The sequence below is a fragment of the Dicentrarchus labrax genome, unplaced genomic scaffold (genome assembly GCF_905237075.1).
Source record: "Dicentrarchus labrax unplaced genomic scaffold, dlabrax2021, whole genome shotgun sequence".
In the NCBI taxonomy this organism is placed as follows: domain Eukaryota; kingdom Metazoa; phylum Chordata; class Actinopteri; family Moronidae; genus Dicentrarchus; species Dicentrarchus labrax.
Genome location: NW_026136715.1, coordinates 29307235 through 29333936, shown reverse-complemented (window position 1 = coordinate 29333936; position 26702 = coordinate 29307235). Strand labels below are relative to the sequence as shown.

Genomic DNA, 26702 nt, shown 5'->3' with positions numbered 1-26702 from the left:
ATCTAGACGGGAGAAAATGAAGCTGTGAATTAATACATTAGTTCAAGATCACTGGAGGACAAAAAACGTTTGATTTTTGCTATGTTTCGTAGCTGCAGGAAACAGGACTGGACAAGTTTTGTAACATGAAGGTCAAATGTCATATACTGGTCAAAGATGTTACCCAGATTCTTAGCAGTGGGTTTGATATTTGTGCACAGTGGTCCAATAAACTGATCAATTGCATTGAGTTAGTCGACAAACTTTTCATTAGTCAGACAGATCCGATAAATTGAACATGTGCAAATTAGTTAGTTTTCGGGCATGTTTAGCCTCCCAAAAAGTGTTCAAATGTTGACACAAAAGCTGATTTTCACCGCATCACTATGGCAACATGGTTCTACGCAAATTCTTAAGATTCATAAAATGTCATCGTCATTGTCCTAAGGAACTTCTGACAGAACTTCAGCTGGATATGGTCAATCTGCTGGAAGATATACATAAAAGTATAAAAATGACATTTCATTTAACCACTAGGTGGCGCTCTCATTGGACGAGTTATAACTCAAGTTATAGCAACTTTGTGTGTTCTGGCGGTACATCCAAATTTGACGCCACGAACACGCCCTTTCTATCTGAAGTCAATCTGATAAATTCCCTAGGAGGAGTTCGTTCAAATACAACGTGTGCAAATCACCAGTCATGGCCACTAAATCCAAGATGGCCGACTTCCTGTTTCCTGTTTGGGATATGGCGCCCACTGGCTTTTTTGTGCGTCTGCATAAGATCTACGCGTGTGCCGATTGTAATGCATATCGGTGAAAGGGGTCCCGGGTGGTACAGATTATGGGCCCCTGAGGGGCCATTTTGCCATGCTCATAGTGGAAAATACAAAATCTTTCGCCACGACTGACATGTGCCCTGCGTTGCATGAGTTTTCAAGCACGGGAAAGCCTCCAAATATGCATTCGTTTGCGAGGAAAAATAAAAATAATTCCTTCAATTACAATAATAATTAAATTAATATCATCATCCTGTTGTACCCCTTACAAAGTAATTGGCAAAAATAAAAACGACAAAAACTGACAACAGCCCTAGACGCTATCATGGTTAAGGGCACCAGGAGGCAGTACTCACAGCCTGGCCCTCCATTGCAGCCCTCTGCCTTCCAAGTACATCTTGTAGCTGGGTGAAATGTTGGATGAAGGCCACCACCTCTGCCTGGAAGCGTTGGGTGTGGACATACTGCACTGAGGCCATCTGCAAGGAAACCTTGATGTCACATTCCCGCTTCAGGTAAGGATCGGGCTGGCCGTACCTGAATGGACCACAATACAAAGCTGATAAAAAAAATACCCATTCTTCCAAGTTCTTTAGCGTCAGTAAGAGTAACTGTGGTATATAAAGTGGTATATACTTAAGGATGTTGAAAATAAGGGCCTCCCCTCCCCGTGTGGTGAAGCGTTCTCGGTAAAGATCACCATGTGGGGTAAGGTCACTCAGGGACAAACTTCCTAAACTGCCTTGTAATGCCAGGTCGCCATCTGAAATATAAGACATAATGTGATAACATTAAACGCCAAATTATTTTCTTAAGTCAATCTAGTTGTGTAAAAGAGAGTTGTGTTATGTGGAGGCTTCGTTTTATCTTAACAGGGTGAATTTTATATTTTTCATACACACCCAACATTTCCAGATGAGCAGATAATTTGGACACACTAGCTCTGGCAAGCTCATTGAGTTTCTTGTTCAGTATAATGGACAAAGAGTGAACCTAAAGACAAAAACATGGACAGGTTGAGTCATGAAGCATTCAATTAAGAAAGCTTCACCAAGAATGACAGAGAGAATCAAAATTAGAAGGATACATTTTGCTTGTATTATCTGGATAGCCCAGCTAGTCCATCTAGATGCACCAGGTCTGGTGACCTACCTTTAGGTCCACTTTAGTGTTGACAGGCTCTGTTGTTTCCTCCTCACTGATGTCTGATTCATACAGAGGATGTCCTGGCACAGGTTGAGGTGACATAGGGTGCACCTTCACTGCGTGATTGTTGGCTGTGGAGCCAATGCCAAAGAAGTCCAGGATAACCACCCAGGTCTGTAGTGTTATCAAGACGTCCAAGCAGTTAAAGTCGACATCCACACTTCTTCCCACACTTCCATAGCGCGTTTTGAACTCTGGGTGGTTCTGGTCCACCAGCAGCACATTGATATGAACTAATGAGTCATCAAAGTCTGGGGGTGGCTGAGGAGACGGTGTATGGTGGGTAGGAGAGGGAGGTGGAGTGCTGGGACAGTCCGGGTCCTTCTTAGATTTACGACTGGCTGAAGGGGTGCTGGGATGCCTCTGGTAGAGTTGGAAGACGTTCTGGGCCTCCTCCATGTGGGCAGGCAGTGAACGGGGCATGTCTGGGTATAGGGCGTTGGATGCTGATGGACAGCTTTGAGAAAGATACTCCTTTGGACTGAACGTGGAGGGTTTGGGGGCTCCGCGAGACACCATCAAATGTTTGTACTTCGACTCAGGGTTCTGCTCTAGGAGGTCCTCCATTAGCAGCGAGCGCAGAGCCAGCTGGACTGCCAGTAGGTGAGGATGGTCTTTGGTAAAGTCTCCTTCCAGATCTTGGAAGCGCAGACTGACTAAGCCCTGGGAGCCTTGGGATAGGTCAGCACTGAGCTGGACTTGTAATTCAGCCACGTGTAAGGTGACTTTTAGCTGAGTGAAGGAGGGAGAGTCAAGAGCAGGTTTGTGAGATTGTAAAGGCAAAGGGGAAGAAAGCGATGAGTGGGAGAAGTTGATATGGGGGGGGTCTCTTGCAAACAGCCCTCCCTGGGGGTCAGGAAAACGGTGAGGTCTGGTGGAGGAAGGAGTTGGTGGTGGGGGTGTGGGCGGTTGGCTGGGCGTGACACGTTGCTCTTCAATCAGTGACAAATTGTCCAGTGTCTGGAGGACTTGTTCATACACAGGCTTGCACAGGAACACCTATCAACATGGTCAGATATTGATACAATTAATAACCAGACTGTAAACCCACATAATATTTTCATTTAAAGGCCCTGTACACCCACCAATCAGTTTTGACACTGATTGATTAGACCTCTGATCAAGCTGAAGGTGGGAGGAGCTATACACTCGACACTTCAAAGCGTTACTCAACAAACCAATGGGTGAATTCACGATAGGTTAACACTTGTTCCTGTTCTAACACTTGTAACAAACTAAACAGGAGAATGAGGGAGATGTACATGCCCATACAATGCTGATATGAGGTCTGGCGAGGCAAAATAATTCAAATGAAAGCTGCAAGCAGCATTGGGCGGGACCTCGCATTCCACGCAACTCGGGCGCCACGCCACGTCACCCCACGCCAAGCCTTCATCGTGGGAAGCTGAGGGAGACCGCTCACACGTTTCAGACACCGTGCAAGACTTACACTTTCACAGCGAGATTCTTCACTGCGAAATTTGGAAATTCAGCGCCATGCCACGGACACGCCGTTTGACGCACAGTAAGTATTTGATTAACTTTTGATCACCAATGTGTCTAGATTGCAGTGATCGGATTTGAAGTCAATCCGATGAAACCTGTAGGAGAAGTTAGTTCAAATTGAAGCCCTGAAATGCTGGAAACGGCATCACAGCTTGACATTTGACTCAAGCTGGCCAACTTTGACGGCACGCAACAGACACGCCCTTAAACATACAGACGCAAATTGCGCAAGTTTTACTCAGTAACATTTTTTGATTGTACTGTCCAATTTTGAAGTAGGTCCGATGAGGAGTTCATTCAAATAGAAGGCAAGAATTCACCAAAAATGACCACAGAATTCAAAATGGCCAACTTTGACGGCACGCCACGGACACACCCTTTAACGTACAGTCACAAATAGCACAACTTGTAATCAGCAACATTTTTTAAGTGTACTGTCAAGTTTTGAAGCAGATCTGATAAATTCTCTAGGAGTTTGTTTGTTCAAATACAAGACCACGGACTTCAAAATGGCCAACTTTGAGGGCACGCCACGGACACGCCCTTCAACGTACAGTCACAAAATGATATGTGTTCATTCAGCACCATGTTTTGACTGCACTGACCAATTTTGAAGTAGATCCAATAAAACCTGTATGAGGAGTTAGTTAAAATAGAAGCCCTGAAATGCCAAAAATTACATCACAGTGTGACATTTGTTCTAAATGGCCAACTTTGACAGCATGCCACGGACACGCCCTTCAACGTACAGTTACAAATTCAACAGCGTTCATTCAGCACCATGTTTTGACTGAACTGACCAATTTTGAAGCAGATCCGATAAATTCCCTAGGAGGAATTCGTTCACATACAAGCCCAAAGAGTCAAAATGACCACAAAATGGCTGCCAAGAGTGAAAATTTTAAATTGAAATAGCCAACTTCCTGTGGGATATGGGATATGGGTTTTGTACGCCTCGGCACATTATACATGCCTATTGAGTTTCGTACATATCGGTGAAACGTGGCGCCGGGGCTGATGTTTTTTTATCCTGTAGGGGGCGCTACAAGCAGGACAAACAGGATTTTTTGTATGTGAGCTTCAGGCACCACTCTACACGTGCCCTGTGAATTTCATATTCATAACTATTACGAGTGATTTACCATGCCTAAAGAGCACCACCTAGTGGCGTATTTTTTTTGTCCTTTTTAGGTGAGCCTCAGGGAGCCATGGCGAAGCAGCGTACCAAGTTCCATCTTAATCACACATACCGTTGTAGAGATATAAACTCCTTCATTTTAAAGAGCGCCTCCTAGTGGTGATGACCTGAAATTGTGCACGATACATAATGAAGACATTTGGAACTATTGACCCAAGGTTGGTGTAAATCGGACATACCAATGTGGAGAAATACCCCACTTCCTTTTTTGAGGAAAAATCAACAGGAAGTGCTAATTTTATAACTTCCTTATTTTTTAAAATATCAAAAATGTTCAAATTACTTTTGTTGTCAGGACGGTCCACAGATGAAACGTGCAAAGTTTCGTGCGCATCACACAAAGTGTGTAGGAGGAACACGAAAAAGTGATTTATGGACATTTTGCGCTCTAGAAAAAAAAAATCTAGGCGGAAGTGGGCGTGGCCTATATGGGGAGGTTCAGCTCCATTCACCGAATGCGTGGATATAAGGTTTTTGAATGTGAGACAAACTATGCGGGAGTTATTAGCCTATCGAAATTGGCCTAAAAGTAGCGCCACCTAGTGGCCTTCCTAGTGGCTGACCCGCATGTGACGCATAGAATCTCCAATTTAAATGACGCTTGACAAATGTGCCAAATAAAATGCCCATATCGTATATGTTTAGGGGGTGAAAAATGCGCTCAAAGTTTCTAAAAAGTCCAGTTCAGTAAACTGGCTTGGTCCCTAATTAAAGCTGCAAGCAGTGTTGGGCGGGACCTCACACTCCATGCAACTCGGGGCGTGCTGCGGCCGCGTCATGTGCCATCGTTACACTTACACGCGGACCAAAACAAGAAATTTCACGTAAATCAGCTCAAAATTGCCACGCAGCAATTACTTCCTGTTGCCAGTAGGTGGCGCTGTCACTATGTCTTAATATTGTCATGTAGACAAGTTCAGGGCGGGACTGTTATAACACACGTGAAGTTTCATTAAGATTGGACCACGTACGCTGAAGATATGAGGACGTGTTCAGGGCGAGACTGTTACAGAATATATGAAGTTTATTGGAGATGAACATTGCACACTGAAGTAATGAGTGCTGTTTTATGGCGAATCGGCTGAATTCGACAAGTCGTCACTGGCACGCGGTTTGATGTACAGTCACAAATATCTCAACTTTTCAGTTTGTATGACAACAGAATTCAAACTGGCCAACTTTGACCTCACGCCACAGACACGCCGTTCAACGTACAGTCTCAAATAGCACAACTTTTAATCAGGACCATTTTTTGACTGTGCTGACCAATTTTGAAGTAGATCCGATAAATTCCCTAGGAGGAGTTCGTTCAAATACATCACGAAAAATCACAGAAAATGCGCACGGAATTCAAAATGGCCAACTTTGACGGCATGCCACGGACACGCCCTTCAACGTACATGCACAAATGCCACAACTTTTAATCAGCACCATTTTTTGACTGTACTCACAAATTTTGAAGCATACCTGATAAATTCCCTAGGAGGAGTTTGTTCAAATACAACGCGAAAAGTTTGCCGAAAGTGAAAATGAAAATCAAAATGGCTGACTTCCTGTGGGGTTTCGGGTATAGGTCCAAGAGGCTTTTTTGTACGTCCCGGCATGTTACATGTGCCTACTGATTTTCGTACATATCGGTGAAACGTGGCACCTGGGTTGCTGTTTTTTATCCTGTAGGTGGCGCTACAAACACGACAAACATGATTTTTAGTATGTGAGCTTCAGGCACCACTCTACATGTGCCCTGTGAATTTCAGAATTTGATTTACCATGCTACCAGACCGCCACCTAGTGGCGGATTGTTGACACATTTTTTTGTGAGCCTCAGGGAGCCATGGGGAAGCATCGTACCAAGTTTCATTTTAATCACACATACCGTTGTAGAGCTATAAACTTCTTCATTTTAAAGAGCGAGACATTGTGGCGATGGCACTGGTCAGTGCTCGGTCCCTAATAATAATAATAATTCTAACTGGAACAATAGGGTCCTTGCACTTGTCAGTGCTCGGTCCCTAATAAACTTCATGTATTCTGTAACAGTCCCGCCGTGAACATGTCTACATGACAATATTCAGACATAGTGAAAGCGCCACCTACTGGCAACAGGAAACAAGCACTGCGTGGCGATTTTGAGCTGATTTTCATGTTGTTGTCCGCACGTGATGCGGCCGCAGCACGCCCGAGTTGCGTGGAGTGCAAGGTCCCGCCCAACGCTACTTGCAGCTTTAATTAGGGACCGAGCCAGCGACCGCTGAAGGTCCCTATTGTATTTGCTATGTTTCTTATTAGGGACCGAGCACTGACTAGTGCAAGGACCCTATTGTTCCTGTTAGAATTATTAGGGACCGAGCACTGACAAAAGTGCAAGGCCCTATTGTTTTACTAGGAATTATGACACTGACAAAAGTGCAAGGCCCTATTGTTTTACTAGGAATTATTATTATTAGGGACGGAGCACTGACAAAAGTGCAAGGCCCTATTGTTTCACTAGGAATTATTATTATTATTTAGCGGCCGCAACATGCTCAAAAAGTCATGGAAATTTGCAAAAAATTCAAACGTATCGACTGTCCCTGTGCACGGGCGCCGCCAAACGGCTAAGACACGACCCCCAGAATCAGCCCCCAAGACACGTAAGGCCGACATGTACGAAAATTGGTATGCATGTGTATCATGATAAAAGAAGCAGAAAAGTCTCATGGACCCATACCTCAAACCCAACAGGAAGTCGGCCATTTTGAATTTTGTGGCAATTTTGGGCGATTTGCACACGTTGTATTTGAACGAACTCCTCCTTCAGATTTTGACACAGCCATCTAAACACATTCACCATTAAAAGTTGTGCTATTTACGTTATTCCGTCGAACGGCGTGCCCGTCCCGTGGCGTGGAATTTTAACAATTCGCCATGAAAGAGAGATGGCGTCGCAAAATGGATAAGCCACACCCCCCCAGAATCAGCCCCCAAGACACGTAAGACCAACATGTATGAAAATTGTTAGGCATGTGTATCATGATGGGACAAGCAAAAAAGCCTCTTGGACCCATAACCCAATGAATTGAATTTCGTGGTCATTTTTGGCGTTTTTTTGCGTTGTATTTGAACAAACTTCTCCCAGGGAATTTATCAGATCAACTTCAAATTTAATCAGTGCAATTTGAAGATATTCCTGATTAAAAGTTGTGCTATTTACGACATTCCATCGAACGGTGTGCCCATGGCGTTGCGTTGAATTTCAACCATTCACCATAAAACAGATAGTACTCAGCTTCAGTATACAATGTCCAATCTCCACTAAACTTCACATATTCAGTCCTAGCCTGAACACATCCTCACAACTTCAGTGTACATTATATGATCTCAATGAAACTTCACAAGTCCCGCCCTGAACACGTCTACATGATAATATTCTGATATAGTGAGAGCGCCACCTACTGGCAACAGGAAGTAAGCGCTGCATGGCTGATTTATGTGAAATGTTCATGTTGTGGACCGCACGTGTTAAACCAGCACGAGACGCAGCCACAGCACACCCCGACACGCGCCGGCTGCGAGGCCCGGTTCAATGCTGCTTGCAGCTTCAATTAGGGACCGAGCACTAAAAAGTGCAAGGACCCTATTGTTCCTCTAGGAATTATTATTATTTTTCTGCCCCTTCTAACGCATATTTGACCCCCGCAACATGCTCAAAAAGTCATGAAAATGTGCACAAAATTCAAACATAGCGAAAATACTGATATGACACGTAAGGGCACATGTACGAAAATTGCTACGCATGTGTATCATGATAAAAATTTAAAAATTTCAAACCTTCACCATGAAAGAGGGATTAATCATAACTTCTGCGTACATGATCCGACTGCAACGAAACTTCACATGTTCGATAAGAGTCCCGCCCTGAACATGTCTATGTGATAATATTCGGTAATAGTCAGAGCGCCACCTAGTGGCAACAGGAAGTATAACGTTTTATACTTCCATGTTCAACTCCTAGCAGGATGATCAGACCCAGCTGAAATGTACTTATAAAATGCAAAACACATTGTTGATTATATGTGATGACTGCGGTGAAGAGGCATGTCTGTAGCGTGGCGGGAAATTTTGATGTACCGCTACAAAACAATTTTGCTATAACTTGAGTGTACATTGTTTTGTGGTCATTTTGACTTTTTGGGCTTGTATTTGAACAAACTTCTCCTAGGGAATTTCTGGGATCTGCTTCAAAATTTGTCAGTACAGTCACAAAATGGTGCTGAATGAACGCTGTTCATTTTTTGACTGTACGTTGAAGGGCGTGTCCGTGGCGTGCGGTCAAAGTTGGCCATTTTGAATGAATGTCACACTGTGATGTCATTTTTGGCATTTCAGGACTTCTATTTTAACTAACTCCTCCTACAGGTTTTATTGGATCTACTTCAAAATTGGTCAGTGCAGTCAGTTTTTTCGTGGAACATTGTGCCCGTGGCGTCCCATGGCATCCAATTGCAAACCTTCGCCATGAAAGAGGGATTCGTCATAACTTCTGAGTACCTGATCCAATCTCAATGAAACTGTTTGATAGTTGCTGTGTCTGTGGCGTGGCGGGAAATTTTGATGTATCGCCACAAAACACGAATTTGCTATAACTTGAGTGTACATTGTCCAATAGGCTCCAAATTTCACTTGTCTGATAAGAGTCCCACCCTGAACATGTCTATGTGATAATATTCAGTAAAAGTGAGAGCGCCACCTAGTGGTGAAAGGAAATGTCATTTTTTTATACTTTCATGTTCTACTCCTAGCAGGATGATCAGATCCAGCTGAAATGTAATTATGAAATGCAAAACACATTGTTGATGATATGTGATGAATGTGGTGAGTGGGCGTGTCTGTGGCGTGGCGGAACTTTTGATGTACCGCCACAAAACACGAATTCGCTATAACATGAGTGTACATTGTCCAATCGGCTCCAAACTTCACATGTCTGATAAGAGTCCCGCCCTGAACACATAGTGATAGCGCCACCTAGTGGCAACAGGAAGTAAGTGCTGCGTGGCGATTTTGAGCTGATTTACGTGAGATTTTCATGTCGTGGTCCGCACGTGTTACGACGGCACGTGACACGGCCACAGCACGCCCTGAGTTGCGTGAAGTGCGAGGTCCCGTCCATCGCTGCTTGCGGCTTTAATTCCAATTGTTCTTCAAGTTAATGTAAATGAAACTCAACACTTCCTGCACAGATCATGTTAAAAACCCTCCAGTTACTCAATCAAAATTATCTCTTTCCTGGTTGCCAGAAATGTAAAGGCTTACACATGAGATTTAGAACATTAATACAGCAGCAAACTAATATTATCTATGTAAAGACATAGTGGAGTGATATGTCACACTCCCTCTGCCTGTGTTGCTATCATACCCGTGTACGTGTAATGAGTGGAGTGACTGAAACTGATGTTTTATCATCTACGTTGTTGAATTAACATAATTATTTTAACCAATCCAGAATTTGTGATTGTTGGAACGGTGGAAAAACTAACAAAGACAGTTTTAGTTTTTTTATTTAGTTTCTGTCAATTTGGAATGAAGTTCCGACATTATGATGATAGACAATAACGAAAATTTGTGTTTTTGTCTATGGAGTCTGGTGAACAACAGTGATATTACGGCTTTTTGTCCTTGAGAATTAAGGTAAGCTTACATTGTGGCTATTGAGTGAGAGTGGTGACATTGACTATAATGGCCTATATTACCATATAGCCCTACATTACTTTTAAATTACACTACTATATAAATTCTTTTTTATCCTGTACAATTATATTTATTCATACATTGGCCATTGGTCCTGCAGTGACCTGTGCAATATTCCATCCATCACATCAGTATATAAAAAAGTGTTCTTTGTTCAAGTTTGCCACAATGTAAATACTGCTAGTATGTGAGACATGGCCATTTGAATACAGGCTTACATTTATTGTAGTATTGATATGGTTATACCTGAACAGGGTTGACAAATTTGCCCTCGATTCTCAGCAACCCTGTGCTCCTGCAAGGCTCCTCTGTGGTGAGGAAGGTAAACTCAGTATCTTCGTCAACGGGAACTTTCTCCAGGGTGAACTGTATAGTTGTGTCTTTCAATATGTGGAAGGCTGAAGACAAAAAAAAATATATGTGCATTTGTGCCTTAAGCTGCGTATAAAATGTATTTGCAAGTTCATAAAATCTAGCATTTGGAATATAACTATCCTTAGAATTTGTAACATTCTCACCTTTACCACGGCTGAGGGATTCAAAGAAGTCATGACGTGTGAACTGTGGTTCATCCTGGTTGGTGCTCCCATTGTGGGATGGTGACATGCTGCTGGCAGAATTCCCTCTAGGTACCCTCTTCAAAACCAAATGACTCATGTTGAGTGAATACAGTCGAATATCCTTCACTAATACCTGCAACCTTTCAGCTTCGGAGTCTTGCCCAGTAACAAAATTTTGGATTGTTATGCTTCCCAGATGACCAACCAAAAGCTCAGGGTGTCCAGGTTTACGGGGAATGGACACAACTGGTGAGTCAATGCTGATATTAAGGGTCAGCTTTACCAAGAATGTGTCTAGGGTGGATTCGGGTTCTTCCATGGGGAGATCATCCTCATCCTCAAATGGATAAGCCCAGCTCTGACTCTGAGTTCGAGTTCTTCGTGAGGGTGTTTCAAAGAGTGAAACCATACCACTGTACTCTGCTGTCTTGGTTGCTAGAACTGTTGACACTTTGGTAGCAGCACTTTTCAGCATGGAGCGGAAATTGTCTTCTACCTCATTAGCAGACAGGCTTAGCTCCTTCAGGAACTTGGCTGAGTGGTTGTAGTGCAAGGATGCCATTTGAAGTAGTAAGGAACACTCCCCTTGGGATTTCTCCATAAGGCGAAAATTTAAAGCCTCAGAGGGAGAACCTCCTGTGTCAGCAAGGAATGTTAATCCAAGAGTTGAGGAGCTATCTTCAACACTGCCAATACTGACCACAAACTGGCTTCGGCCTCCTTCCTGGGTCAGGTCAGCCAACTGCATGGCGCCAAGTGAACCATTGATGTCCAACCGACTGCCCATAGACACATTGACCTTCGTTCCAGTGATGCTAGCAGTTGCAATCTTCAACCCTTTCTTCTCAGCACCCAGCACAGTCCCAGTGGACACAGTCCGAAGGAGAAGCAGGTTAAGGCGATGGATCTCCACAGTCAGCTCTTTGTTCTGGTCATAGGTGGCCTGATATGTCCCCCCCCCCTCCTCACTGTAAGGCTGTTTTGTATGTTGTTGCGTTGATGATGTCCAGGTGCTTTCCTCTTTGGGGAAAGACTTCTGGAGAAACTTGAGCAACTCTACCATGGTCTCAGGGTTGAGAATGATGTCCAAGTTATTGACCTGCATGCTTGTAACCTGAAGGGAGCTGTCCAGATTCATGGAGGGGCAGTCTGAGCTCACAAACTGGTACTCAAGCTTAATCAGGGCCTCCTGGTCTTTCAGAAAGGAACTGAAGGGGGAAAGTCGATCCATGGGCATACCAGAGGACGACTCAGTATGATGGCCCTGATGCTGGGGAGACTTGCCATCAGACGACACAGGGGACGATGGCTGGCTCTCTCTGAGGCTTCCCGTGGGTATGTCAAAACTGAGATGCTTATGAGAAGCCACAAGGAGGTCAAAGTCTGAGCCATAGGTTTGTAGGGTGTCCACCAGCAGAAGACCATGGACAGTCAGAGAGACTTCAGCATCATAAGGCCGCTTGACAAAATGAGCATTTGTGCCAAATACCTTGAGGACAGATATGTAACGGCCATCACTCTCTACACCAAGCTGCATGTAGTTAATGTTAAATTCAGCTAATAGTAGACGGGATTCCACCAGGACTTCCCTTGTGTGCTGTTCTAAAGTCATCACGCTCTGGGTCAGGTTCTTGGCTGAACCTTGCAGCTTCCAGGAGCTGTCCTCCTTCAGAAAGATCTTGTCATGGCGGAGAGTAAGAGGGTCAGGAGACCTTATAAATGGGCCTCTCTCTTGGCTTTTGTCCCCTTTACTTACAGATGGACTACTTAGCCTAGCCAAGCAACTCCTAAGGGCGGTCATCTTCTCAAGGTTGATATGGACTTTGAGGTCTGGCAGGGTTCCTGACAGCACAGCCCCAGGGAGCTGGGGGTCCGACGTGTAGCGCAATCTCTGCTCAAGCTGCAACAGTACATTAAACTTCTCCACCACATGAGTAGGCCCTACCTCACTCTCTTGAAGGTGTTTCCAGTTGTCCTTACAGCGACCAACCATTATCTGCAGGTCCTTAAAAGACAAGGAGTATTTTTCATAAAGCTTTCTGCTGTAGGCCTGCGTACTTTCTGGGGATCTGAGGCTGGGAAGTTCAGGGCTTTTGAACTGGTCTTTCAAAGGCATGTCTAGTTCAGGTGGAGGAGACTCTGGGGGCGTGGCCAGGGGTGTCTGGTACTCATCATCACTCATGTCTTCCCTTTCAGGTTGAGTAGCTTTTGAGCTGGCCTTAGTGTCATCTTCAAAGACAATTAATAACAAAAGGTGTCAGCTAGCAGGTTAGAAACCTCATTAGGCAAAATAATATTTGTGTGTATCTTTTTATTTTTTAGGTAAATGTTTGATTGATTACCTTGCGAGTTTGTAAGGAGAATTCTGCCTAAATCAACAACAACTAACATTGGGTCCCCTGACTGGAAGTCATCAGGGAAAATCACCTGGGGGGCACAGATGTCCAATTTCATGGTCCACCGCTTGCTGTTTTCCTACAGAGCAAACACACTGGAATTTAGAAATTATTCAACTACCAATTATTTCATGTCACCATCCGGAGAATTTTTCTTACAATAAACTCTCCCACGAGTAGCTGATCAATGGTTTGTCGGATCTCTGCCTTGGTCTGCATCTTCAGCTTGTTGTACTGCCTTCTGGCTGCCTCTGCTACTCTTAGCTCCAGCTCTGACTGATAGCCAAAACCTGCATATAAGATATATGAGAAATATGTTTAAAATACAATCATACAATGTGCTGGTACGCATCAGAAAGTGAACTTTCTTAAACTCCAGCCACCATTTGAAAATCTCACTGGGAATTGTCAACTGTAATTTTGTGGTTTGCTTGATCAGTTACCCTTATCTCCCCCTATCTGTTGCTCACTGATCGCTTACTTTTCTTATTTAATTGAATTAGGTTTTTTTTTTACTTCTTTAAATGTGTTGTTTAATTTTACTTTTAACAGCACTGATAAGTTTAAGACAGCAAGGGAAAAAATCCTCACTTCGGTTACTTACCTGAGGTATGAACTCTTCCTTTATAAAAGAACTCAGTCACTTTTTTGATTGCTTGTGGGTTGTAGATGATGTTCAATGGACTGGTGTTCACTTCCAGTCTTCTCTCAAACTTACATCTCACAGGGTTACGTTCATAAATCATTTCAAACACTGGTGATGAAGAGCACTCAGCATTGCATCCTGAGAACACAAAACAAAACAAACACGGTATTTTTCAAGAGACAAACATTTATTTTAATATAGCCACCCAAATCTGATAATTCCCACATCCATACTGTACAGATATGACAAACTGGTATTCTGTAAAACAAAAAAAATTCAAAAGCTCTGTGAGTGGTTCCTGGAGGCTAGCATTGTCATTACATCACACAGCATGAACAGGAACATCTGAACTATTTGTTTGATGATTCAATCAATTCCTAATACAAACCACATGTCAGTGAAATCATCATCCTTTTCTGAAATGCACACAGAGCAACAAAGGAAAACAGCATGGGCAGCTCTAAACTTTTACAGACCTCATATAAAGCTTAAAGCTGCAGTAGGTAACATTTACAAAAATAATTGTTTGTCATATTTGTAGTTTTATTTCTGGGGCGTCAAATACAGACACTTTGAGGCCTGGAAATGAGACTCAACAATCAACTATCTCCATGCCTCCGACCCAAAGTATCTTTATATCTTTCTCGTCTCTGATTGGCTGTTTTCATTCAGGCCCAGTGGAATTTTTTCAAATGCCATTAGGCCCACTAAAATGAGACAGGGGAATCAGATAGTTTTTTTTTTGTTTTGTTTTGTTTTACAGATTATATCTCATGTACTACTTGTACTGTATGTTTTTATACAAGACAGGCACTAAAACAAGTCAAACAGGTAACACTGGAGGGTAATATAAGGGATTTGGACTGTAGTGTAACTATCTATAGATAAGAAAAATAAAAAAATATAAATAAATACTGATACTGATAAATTACATAATGGCCTATATAAAACCAGATTAGTAAACTGCTGACAGCTTCAGAAATTAAAACTGAAAGTATCACAAGGTCATAAGCGCATAAAAAAAATTATTAAACATTGTTTAAATTGAGAAAATATTACATCAGCTCTAAAGAAGAACAGAAAACTCTCACCAGAGATACTGCCAGACAGACTGGAGGGCTGGTTGATGGCAACAACAACTTTGTCCTACAACAAGTGACAAATGAGAAGCATAATACAACAAACAGTAGAAGATAATAAAAAAGAAAATATATTGTACTTAGGGCGCTGCAATTCACTTTTTCAGACTTTACATTACAAACTGCCCTTCTCTTTCCATCAACGCTTACCGTTTTGGGAGACACCAGAACAGGAAAGATGGTTCCCTGAGTAGTCAAGTCTCTCAGGAACAAACCACCCAGCTTAACAGACAGCAAAGAGGACTCAGAGCGAGGGAGGGACTCCAAAATCACTTTCACCCCTGTGGAAAAGTGGACACAGTAAATGAAATCAAGTAATTTAGGTATATCTGTTTAAAGGACTCAAGCTCTACTGCTCATCTTCAAAAGGAAACAGTAGAGGGCAGTTGACAAACTATATACAACTCTCAAGTGTTTTTTTAATAAACAGATAAACCCAATATTTTTGGCTGACATATTGATATCGTATTGGTATTGTATTGGGATCTGCGTTTAAATGTCACATGATGCGCGCTGATATAAAAATCACTGATCTTCTTTTATTTATTTAGAAAGCAGCTTTTGAAGTACCTTTGCAGAATCATATTGGTGCAAATTGGTCTATTTTCCTTCCGACAAAAACAATCAGTATACCAGCCACCGTATCAGTGATCTAAGATTCCCTCTAAAATAGGCGTTGGTTTAAAAAATCCCATATAGGTCGATCTGGATTTTGACCTTTAAAATCTTGCAAAAGTTGCAACTGATGATTATTTTCTGTTCATTAGTGTGCCTGAAAAGCACACTACTATTATTCCACATACTTAATTAGTGTGCCTGAGAAAGCACACTACTACTATTGCCCGTGCTTAATTAGTGTGCCTGACAAGCGCACAAGCATTATTCCTCATACTTATTAGTGTGCCTGAAAAGCACACTACTATTATTCCTCATACTTAATATTCTTATTATTCTTCCATGTCGGTTTTCGGTCGACTACGCCATCTGCAGTTTTGGTCGCACATACACAAAAAAGGTATCAAAACGTGCGGCTCGGCGGGGACATTAGTGCTATGACTTTTCTAAGCGTTTCGTCAAACAGTTTGCCGATATATCGACAAAAACCAGGCCAAAAAATGAATGGGTGTGTATTGGTAGGCAAGAATCACGATACTTTGGTCGCGATATGATACGTATCACAATATCACAATACCCCAATATAAATAGAGATGAAAACACAAGTACCTGTATATGCACATCAGATGATTTTGATCAGAGGACAAATTGAGTCAAAGCTATTTCATTCAAAACAGTCTCTCCATTTTATTAATTTATTATTAATTTCCTTTTATTAATTTAACAGAACATGGACGCCACCAGTGCAGCAGCTGTGTTATCATTGCTTGTGGCTCATCTAAACAAGCTCAATGTGAAATAATAACGTTTTTCTACAGAAACACTAACATTTCAAGTAATTCCGTTATTGCAAGTCTTACATTTCAATAATATTTTGCCATTTTCGCCTATTTCAATTAAATTCAATTCAATTTTATTTGTATAGCGCCAATTCATAACAGAAGTTATCTCAGGACACTTTTCAAATAGAGCAGGTCTAGACCGAACTCTTTATAACATTATTTACAGAGACCCAACAGTACCACCATGAGCAAGCACTTGGCGACAAGGGCAAGGAAAAACTGCCTGTTAAAAGGCAGAGTGGTCGTCTGTCTCGACCAGTTGGGGTGAGAGAGAGAGAGAGACAGAGAGAGAGAAACAGAGAGACAGACAGACAGACAGACAGACAGACAGACAGACGCACAGCAACAACAGTATTGGCAATGGCAATCTAGCAGGACCATGGCAGGAGGCTCCACCAGGATCGATAAGAACATGCGAGACGAGAAAGCACAAGAACTCCGGGGAAGAAGTGAAGTTAGTAACATGCATTAATGGGAAAAGAATGAGTGCAGAAAGAGAGAGGAAGAGAGGAGCTCAGTGCACCATGGGAAATCCCCCGATAGTCTAGGCCTATAGCAGCATAACTAAGGGATGGTTCAGGACTCACCTGATCTAGCCCTAACTATAGGCTTTATCAAAGAGGAACGTCTTAAGCCTACTCTTGAATGTGGAGAGGGTGTCTGCCTCCCGAACCACAACTGGAAGCTGGTTCCATAGGAGAGGAGCTTGGTAACTGAAGGCTCTGGCTCCTGTTCTACTTTTAGAGACTATAGGAACCACAAGTAGCCCAGCATTCAGAGAACGTAGTGTTCTAGAGGGGTAATAGGGTACTATGAGCTCTTTAAGATATGAAGAATTTCAACAAGTGCTGTCGCGTTTGTCTCGAGCCACCAGGGGCAGTGGCAGGCTAGTGCTACTGTTAGCTACATTAGCCTATTTAGCAAACCAGCTCGAAAACAAAACTTTACATTGTATTGCACACACAGCAACACCGTGCAATGCCTAAATTGGTGACCGGACTAAAGCAGCAATGTAAACAAGTGTGTAAGAGCATTTAAAATCGACATTAAAACAACCAACGTAGTACAAATACAAAGAAAATACATCTCAATATGGGCGCAGCCATCTTCGTATGTGCCCCCCCGTTTAGCTCTCTCTCACGGTCTTTTTGGTTTTCATTTTGGTTGTTCCTGGCCAATGGTTCGAGGGGGTTAGTTTAGAGACAGAGAGAAAGCACGCAGCTGCACTTAACTTATCTTAACTGCTGTGGCCTGGCCCTGGTTGCCAAGACAACCAAAGCCTGCCTCTCACAAGCCTGACTGTGAACATACACATACACACACATAGCTGGCTAGAGGATGACAAGGCATAAAAATGCTAGCGCTAGCTAGCTAAAGAGGATGACAAGGGATTAATATGCTAGCGCTACCTAGCTAGCGTGCTAGAGAGGATGGCATGGTATTATTTTTTTGCTAGCACTAGCTAGCTAGAGAAGTTGACAAGGTATTAATATGTTAGCGCTAGCTAGCTATCTAGCTAGAGAAGATGACAAAATATTAATATGTTAGCGATAGCTAGCTAGGTAGCTACAGTAGATGACAAGGTATTAATATGTTAGCGATAGCTAGCTAGGTAGCTACAGAAGATGACAAGGTATTAACATGTTAGCGCTAGCTAGCTAGCGTGCTAGAGAGGATGACATGGTATTAATATACGGCCAAGTCAGGCACACTCAAAATTTCTTTAGGAATTTTCTAGTTATTTTTACAATTCATTAATCAATGTATTGTTCTAAATACTTTATTTACAACAATAGATCAGAAAATAGTGAAACATGGCCATTAAGGGTCCAAGATGTCTTGATTTGTCAAAAATCCAAACCCCCAAAGATATTCAGTTTACTGAAAACAGAAAAAGCTGCAAATCCTCACATTTGAACAGCTGGGACCAGACAATGATTTACAGTTTTCAATGACACAAGATTAATTGATTATCCAAGTAGATGAAAATTAAGTTTGACAAGTATGGTGACATAAAGTAACATGACAAAAACCTGTCAATGGTCAGACATTTTCCTAGACAGATGTACCAACGTTGTTATCCTTTTGGTATCTCTGGTTGTATTGGAACAGCTGTGGTCAGTGGTGCAAAATTTAATTAGCAGGACAGTTACATGGCAATATTGTATTAACAAGATTTTTTCTTAAATTTGATTTGTATTAAGGTATTAAATTTACTTAATTAGGCAAAAACAGACATTTCTGTATAAATAGTTTACCGCAATAAAATGGTTTTATCCAAATCACCCACCCCTAACTTATTGTCTTTGCACTAAACCAACTGCTGATCACATATTGATAAAACTAGCATAATGATGCACAGAACTATACTCTTGGCCCAAAACAAACCCTAAAACATGTATCTGTCCAAACACAGCTCCTGTGTACCTGAGAATTCCAACTGGATGACCCCGCTCTCATGCAGGGTGTCCCCCCTCCTGTCCTGGTGGAAGAGCGTGACTCCACCCTTCTCCAGTAAGAACTCCAGCCGGGCAAACAGGTGATCTCGCCTGGTAAACGTGTTGAGAGTGTGAGAGTCCTCTAACGGGTCGAACAAGTCTTCTGTCTCTGCTGGAGAAGCATTACACCAGGGTCAGCAGTCAGAATTTCTCTGCCTTTAGGAGTAAGATTTTAATCAGATCATAGTAAACACAAAAATCTTTTTATACAGGAGACTATTCTTTCACCAATAAATAATCCAATGTAATTCAAATTTAAAAAAAAATGTTTTAACAATGACAGAAAAATATGAAGGCTGTCTTTGACAGATTCAGTCCAGAGCACTCTCTTTCTCCCCCATCCTGAAGATCTAGGCTAAGTAAACAAAATAATTATTCTTTATTGTTGAATAGAAGCAAAACAAGTAACCCTTTACTGAAGACACAAACTCTGTCTCTCTTTTAACAAATCGGTACAGTCTTTTTAGTCAATGAATCAGGCCAATTACGTGGCATTTTGAGATAATCAGCATCTGCCAATGTATGTGCTCACAAGGCCAATAAACAAAAAATGTCTTCACACACATCTGCAGGCAGCCTTGTCAGTGTGGCTGCCATGTAATAATGTTAGTGCTCCCCTTTGTTAGTTTTGGGAAGGTGGTGGTAAAGTTGGTTTTGAGCCCTTTCTTATAACTCTTATGCATCCTGCTGTAAACATGTGCCTAAATTTCCTGAAAAAGAGAATACAACTATGACTTCTCTTTGTTTTGATATTGTATAATCTATAGGCCATAAGCAGCTCTGCTGTCTAAATATCAGCATCTTCAATTGAAAAACCCATATTGGTCGACCACTATTATTGTCCCACATACCCAAACCTGTTTAATTTCTAGTCCAACCCACAAACCTAGTCCACATTACTGCCACGTTGGTGTTTCTGTTCATCTTTTCTCCTCATGCTCTTATAAATGTATAAACTGTAACTAAATGCTATTAAATGGACTACATGTGTCATTATCATCCAAAAAATTTCAATGAAAGCAGGTAATCGTGACAGAATTTTTACCAGCCTGTCAAAATGACGGATAACAATAAAGTCTAATGCAACTCTGCTAGAGCTTATAAACAGACTAAAGACAGCTGCTAAATGCTGTCAGCGCTCCACTGGCAGCAGACAGGAGTTAGTCCCTAACCCAGGATATCCCAGGAAGATGGACTTGGTAGGAGCTCTTCAGGCCGGTCTTGGGCATCTCCATACCAGCCTCCCCAGCCTGGGAACCAGGACTGCAGGTACTGGATCATCCCTGAGCTGCCGCTCTTGGATATGGATGTAGTCGGTGAACAGGGCTGGGGGTCACTGCTAGGCTCTTGCACATTCTGGGAGAGGAGACAGTGGAAGAACACAGGCTGAAACTAACCTATAACAAAAAACCAACAGCAAAGACACCTTTAGCAAATCAGTGAAAGTTTGATGATTGATTGTGAGAGGACATCTTTATGTCACAAACTGTTTAAACCAAAGTGCAGTTAACAGGAGTTTGACACAAGGCAGAGGGGCTTTCTCTTCCCAACAAGGCCACAACGACCCCTGACATGTTGGAATGTTTATTTAAAACACCACTGAACACCAGTATGAATCATATAAGTTTACCTCTGCAATCTCTTCATGCTTTCGAAACCAGTCGTGGACAATTTCTTGGAGACTCTGCAGCTCCTCTATCGTCTGCTCCTCTTCCACTCGCTCCAGCTCACTCTAGGTGAGACCAAGGTGAGACAGTTCAGTAATGCTAAAATAAGTTTTCATTATTCTTTTAGTAATTGTTTGAGGTACTGTTTCTTGTTTATTTCTAACCGTTTGATAAATGCATCACTGTAAATTAGTGCAAATGCAAACCTGCTTATGATTGATAGACGGAAACATACATACACACAGTTTGAACATCCTTATTTAGCCAAATAATCACGAACTGATCATATATTTGAAGTGAAAATGTTTTTTTGTATCTACAAAGAGAGGAAAAAGATCAACCAAACTATTCAAATATTTACAAGTTATAGGAGGAACACAGATCTGGAGAGAAAGAGCATAAACGTGCCCCATATGCCACACCAACTGACTGCATGTGCTTGGCCCAAGACTAGAAGGAGAGACCCCCTTACTCTGAGCAGCATGCATGGGAAGGAATTACAATGTAATATATTTGAATATATTTCAACCATTTTCCCTGATCTTTCTTCTTCTTCGCAACACTTCGACACTTTTTAAAAATAAAGTTGCTAAGAGGGTCTGAAAAAGTCACCAAGTCACCTCAACATCTTCTCATTTGTAAACCTAACAATTAAAATGATATGAATGAATGATATTCTGTATATTCCATGACTCATATGACCATAATAATTTAATTTGTTATGATTACAAATGTCCCGATCAACTATTTTTAGCTCGATCTGATGCAAGTCTTTTTTTATATTAAGTATTTGCACAATCCGATAACTATTTTTTTAGATAATACAATGCCCAATATACACTTCAAGTACATTAAAGTTAGGCAAGGCTGCATCTGCTCCCTCACACAGACCTCAGAGTGGAGAGGCAGAAAGAGAGAGTTTAAACTATATCTTTTTGTCCCAGGTGCTATTTGTATTGTCCCCAGGACAATGGAACATCCTTGATTTTGAGTGCTAAAAGTGAGGTTTTCAATAAACGGGATTGTGATTCTGTGTAGTACCTCTTCCTGAGGACTCAGTGTGACTCCTTTGAGCCTTCTGAAGTAGAGGCTGGTGTATGTCTGGGCGTCTCGTGCCCGCTGCAGGGCAAAGTCCCAGCTGCCTCGCCGCCGTTGCTCCCTGATTTCACTCAGGTTGGCCACGATAGCAAACATCCACCACTGCCGGCAGCTACAGGGAAAAACTCTGTAACAGCCTCATGTCTGATTCAAGTATTCAAAGATTTATTACACAAACAACAGGTGTAGTGAATGCAATGTGGTATTCTCTTAGGAGTGTGCTAAAAGACTGGTGTCAAAAATAAAATTGTTGGATAATTCAGTTTTTTGTGTCCAAAGAACTTTGCAAATGTCAGACAGTCAACTGACTGTTTGCTCAGACTACAACAAACTTTTAAGTGTGAACTAACTTCTTAGAAATTGCGACTTTGGGCCTCCACTTTCGGTAAAGCATCTCTCTTTCCCGGCGGTCCAGCTCTTTAAGGAACGCCATGATCTGCTGGTACTGGACCTAAGTGACAATAAACACACAGTCACCACTCTGCACGCTCTGGTTAGGTCTCATCAGTCCCACATTGTCCTATCTATTCTGGCTTGGTTGGTTTTATGTTTCCTTATATTCTCTGTTATGTGTTTTTTCATGTCCAGCACACACAGAAATAAAGGCTGGTAAAACATATTGTGGAGCAAAAGACTAGCTAACTAGATAGCTAATCTACATAAATCCTTAGCTAGGTAGTTAGATATGAAAGCTAATGTTAGCAAAGCACTAGCTTACACCAATCTTTAGTTAACCCTATCCCTACCCCTGCCCCAAACCCTTAGTTAGTTTGCTAACATTTTCTAGCTTAAGATGCAATGTATGTCACTTTTATCTTTTCACCATCTCAGATGTGGTTGTCTTTTCAACATAGATTAGCCTAGCCCATAGCATTTCTTCCATTTTCCCAACAGTGTTGGGAATGAATGTAACAAAGAGAAAGCCATTAATATGGGTTTTCATATTATGACATCCTCACCCTAGAAAAATAAAAAAAATCCTTGAACAAAATTTGAATAATAATAATATCGGATTGAATGGGTTAGTCTTTTTTGTTAAGTAAAGACAAAATGAGTAAGATTTGTCAGTTGCTGTTTGTAAATTCGATTTAAAGGTCTAGTTCGAGGGACACAGATGCTGGTTGAGCCAGGTAGAGAGTAACTGAAGTGAGGGAGCACTGTTAGTGAGAATCAAAGAAATAAAAAGTTATTTTCTGATTGTTTCACAGTGGTTACGTTCTAAAGCACAAATAAACTTGATTACACCTCAGCACAACCCTGCAGGAAGGAGTGACATTGCCAGATTTTGCGTGAATTGCCAAAGCCACACGCGAGAATTTCAGTGGTGTCTTGAAACCCTCAAAGATATTTCCTGTTCATTCAACTACCACTGTCATGCAGACCTGTGACAGACGTAAGGACATGGGCTCCAGCTGAACTTGGCCTTCAATCCGTGGGGTGTTTCGGGACCTCAGAGGCTCCTTGGAGGCATTTCTTCTGAGCAACACAGAGGCACACACTGGCTCAAAGATGTACTGATGCTCCCGACTCTGCATACACTGGGTCATCGCTTCCTGTACGAAACAATCAGACTACTCATATGTGGTCTGGTGGAAAGTGATAGTCATATTACAGTTGTTTCTGGTTAAACAAAAGGTCTATCTCGGCAGACTACTTTTGTCCCCAAGGATTAACGTTAGCTTTCGTTGCGGCCATTGCAGCCCTTTTCACAAATATTTTGTCATTTAACTTGGTGACCAAACCAGTGTCGGTGATTGTTGGAAAGACTAACAAAGACAGCTTTGGTGAGTTTTATTTCTGTCCTATTGTTTTGGTCTGAGATGCTGGTGCTCTAGTGTGACATGCAGCGGACATTTAGGATAAATAACCTTTAAATTAAACTTTGTCTAGCAGAAAAGTGAAATGCAAAACTGTGGGGTGCAATTCACTACTAAGCCCCAATACTCCGGGAAACTGGCTCATAACTGTTAAAAGTCACAGTGTGTCTGACCTGGATCTGATTTGCAGGCAGTTTTCCCAGAATTTCACACTCTGTATCCCAGTAGACGCTGAAGTCTTGTATCTCCAGATGTTTTTGTCGAAGAAGCTTCTGGACCTGCAACACAAAAAAAAAAATCTCCAGAATCAACTGAGGCAGCCAATTACAATATGAAAATCTCATAATCAAGACATACAGATGGAAGCTAAATACATATTATACTGCAGTAAATATACATGTTTGAACCGACCAATGAAAGATTGTCAGAGATATATTGGCTAAACAGGGTACACATGTACTTGATTACTGTTGGATTGTTATAGACAGTGACGGCTGGTGGTGATTTTGATCAATACGTTACACAGAAGCAAGAGCAGCAACAGTAGCATCACACCAAGTTACAGCGACAACATTGTATACTTTGTTATACCAAGTGCTTTAAGGCAACACTGGGGAGACATACCCAAGAAAATGGCCTGATGCCAAAAAAATCTCTCTGTATACGTTTACTCTCTCTCTCTTTCTCTCTCTCTCCTCTGTACACCTCAGCACACGCCAATTGCGCTATATTATAGCAAGAATCTGCAACACCATGTACCAAAAATAAATCTATAAAACCAAAGCAAAAATAACAGTATTTGTAGAAGAGAGAGTTGTTTCAGAGCTTGGGCATACCTTATTTAAAAGCAGCTCATATCGATAGCGGTCTGTGACACAAACAGGTTTTTGGAGTCACGCTCAATGGACAGCATAGCCAGTGTGTTTAGCCTGTCCTGTCCCATTGTACTGCGAAAGGAAAGGATTTGATCCTCTTCAGTGTACTGAAACACCTCTCTGACTCTGCAGATGTCATGGGGGTTGTGATGGCTATTTGTGATGTTAGAAGTGAGGACAGGCCATGCGATTGTTGGATTGACACGCTGTCCCAAGACTGATCATACCGCATTTTTTCAAAACACTGTTTCAAAGTGTCCTGATGGTCAAACACGGTGTGGACGGTGCTGCTTTTACAGTTACAACTTGTCTGTCCTAATGCTGGGATCCTCCTGCCACACACTTCATCCAGGACTGCAGTTCTCTTGGGGGACTTGGAGAAAAATGCTGCAAAAGCTGAGATGTTGGCAAAAAATATTCTGACGGGTGTGTGAGATGAGCAGGCCTGTTGCATGATGAGGTTTAACTGGTGGACATAGCAGCGTATGAGGGAGCGTTTCCTTTAACCTGTCCTATAGGCCGGATGATCCGCCGCTCATTACAGCTGCCCCATCATATGTCTATGCGATCAGTTCGTTCTCAAACTTATATGGCTGCAGCTTCTCCAGTAGCAGTGTTTCGAGTCCCGCCACAGTTCTGTCCACTTACAGGGAGAAAGTGAGGAATCTATCCACCACCATGGAGGCTTCAGTGATGTACCTGAGCACAATCACACACTGGCTTACACAGGACACATATGTTGTCTCGTCAGCTTACACAGCCACAAAAGATGCCTGCGATATATCATCCACCAGTTTTTGTCCGTAAATAGCTAACATATAGTCAAGCAACTCATTTTGGCTGGTCTTAGATGTGTACTTTACAACCTGTGTGTTTTGACAAGTGATCGGTTAATTGACTGTCTAAAAAAGAGAACTGGTTGACGAGGTCCAGAAACACGCCCCACTGGAGTGAAGTGGGGGGTCAGTCGTCTTTTTTTTTTTTTTTTACCAGCTCGTTGTGTGAGGTGACCCTCATTAAGCTGACAGGCGATGTTTACTTTACCCAGCAATGACAGCTTTACAGTATTTCCAATGTGGCTCGTGCTGCATTCATGTGTCCTAATTTTGTCAGATAAATGTTTCAAATCCCATGTTTTATCCCATTTACAGGATAAAACCCAAGATATATCATATATCCTGGTTGTGGCGCAGAGGCAGAGCGGGTCATCCCCTAATCGGAAGGTTGTTGGTTCGATCACCGGCTCCTGGTGCCACATGTCGAAGTATCCTTGAGCAAGATACTGAACCCCATCTTTACTGTAAAAGATAGGGAGGGCTTAGCCCTGTTAGCCAATATATACCAGCCGTCCCTGGTTATAGAGTATAGCTATATTAAATGTGGTGCTTTTGTTTTCTCCTAGCATTTTTAGATGCAAAGCCTCTATGAACTAACTCACAGGCAGGAAGTGAAAGGATGAAAAGATGAAAGCCTGTACTAGGGTTGTATATTGACAAGAATCAGGCAATATGATACATATCACACTACAGGGGTTACGATTCAATATATTGTGATACACTGCCCGTCCAAAAAGAAGTCACCACCTGGATTTAACTTAACAAATCAGTAAGAGCCTTCCATTAGATAAATACTGCAGTGATAAATATGTTTCAGCTGGCAACAAGTTATTTAACCCTAGCTGATGAGGTGAGTAGCTTCTCATTTCTTAAACAACCATGTCGGAAGACATTTCCATGGTCGTGGAAAGGATGTTAATCAGTTTCAGAAAGGTCAAATTAGGCCTGCATCAAGCAAAGAAAACAACTACGGAGATTGCTCAAACTACTAAAATCGGGTAAAGAACTTTCCAACGCATTATTAAAACCTGGAAAGATAGTGGTGAACCATCATCTTCAAGGAAGAAATGTGGTCTGAATGATCGTGATCGGCGATCACTTAAACGTTTGGTGAAATTATATAGTAAGAAATCAACAGTAGAACTCACAGCTATGTTTAATAGTGAAAGTGAGAGCATTTCCACAAACACTGTGTGACGGGAACTCAAGGGATTGGGACTAAACAGCTGTGTAGCCATAAGAAAACCACTGATCAGTGAGACTAATCATAAAAAAAAGGCTTCAATTTGCTAGGTAGCATAAAGACAGGACTCTGG

The 26702-nt window shown here is 42.0% G+C and overlaps 1 protein-coding gene across 1 annotated transcript in view; it reads right to left on the bottom strand.

Moving 5' to 3' along the window:
• vps13d (vacuolar protein sorting 13 homolog D) overlaps positions 1-26702 on the bottom strand; it is a 112835-nt gene that overhangs the window by 77065 nt on the left and 9068 nt on the right. The window contains 18 exon segments of the mRNA XM_051425983.1: positions 1117-1297; positions 1397-1523; positions 1663-1753; positions 1913-2965; positions 10644-10795; positions 10916-13186; positions 13300-13432; positions 13513-13643; positions 13958-14137; positions 15091-15145; positions 15289-15419; positions 19023-19205; positions 20266-20449; positions 20724-20825; positions 21802-21970; positions 22209-22309; positions 23241-23411; positions 23849-23953. Of these exon segments, the coding sequence (XP_051281943.1) occupies positions 1117-1297; positions 1397-1523; positions 1663-1753; positions 1913-2965; positions 10644-10795; positions 10916-13186; positions 13300-13432; positions 13513-13643; positions 13958-14137; positions 15091-15145; positions 15289-15419; positions 19023-19205; positions 20266-20449; positions 20724-20825; positions 21802-21970; positions 22209-22309; positions 23241-23411; positions 23849-23953 (5520 nt within the window).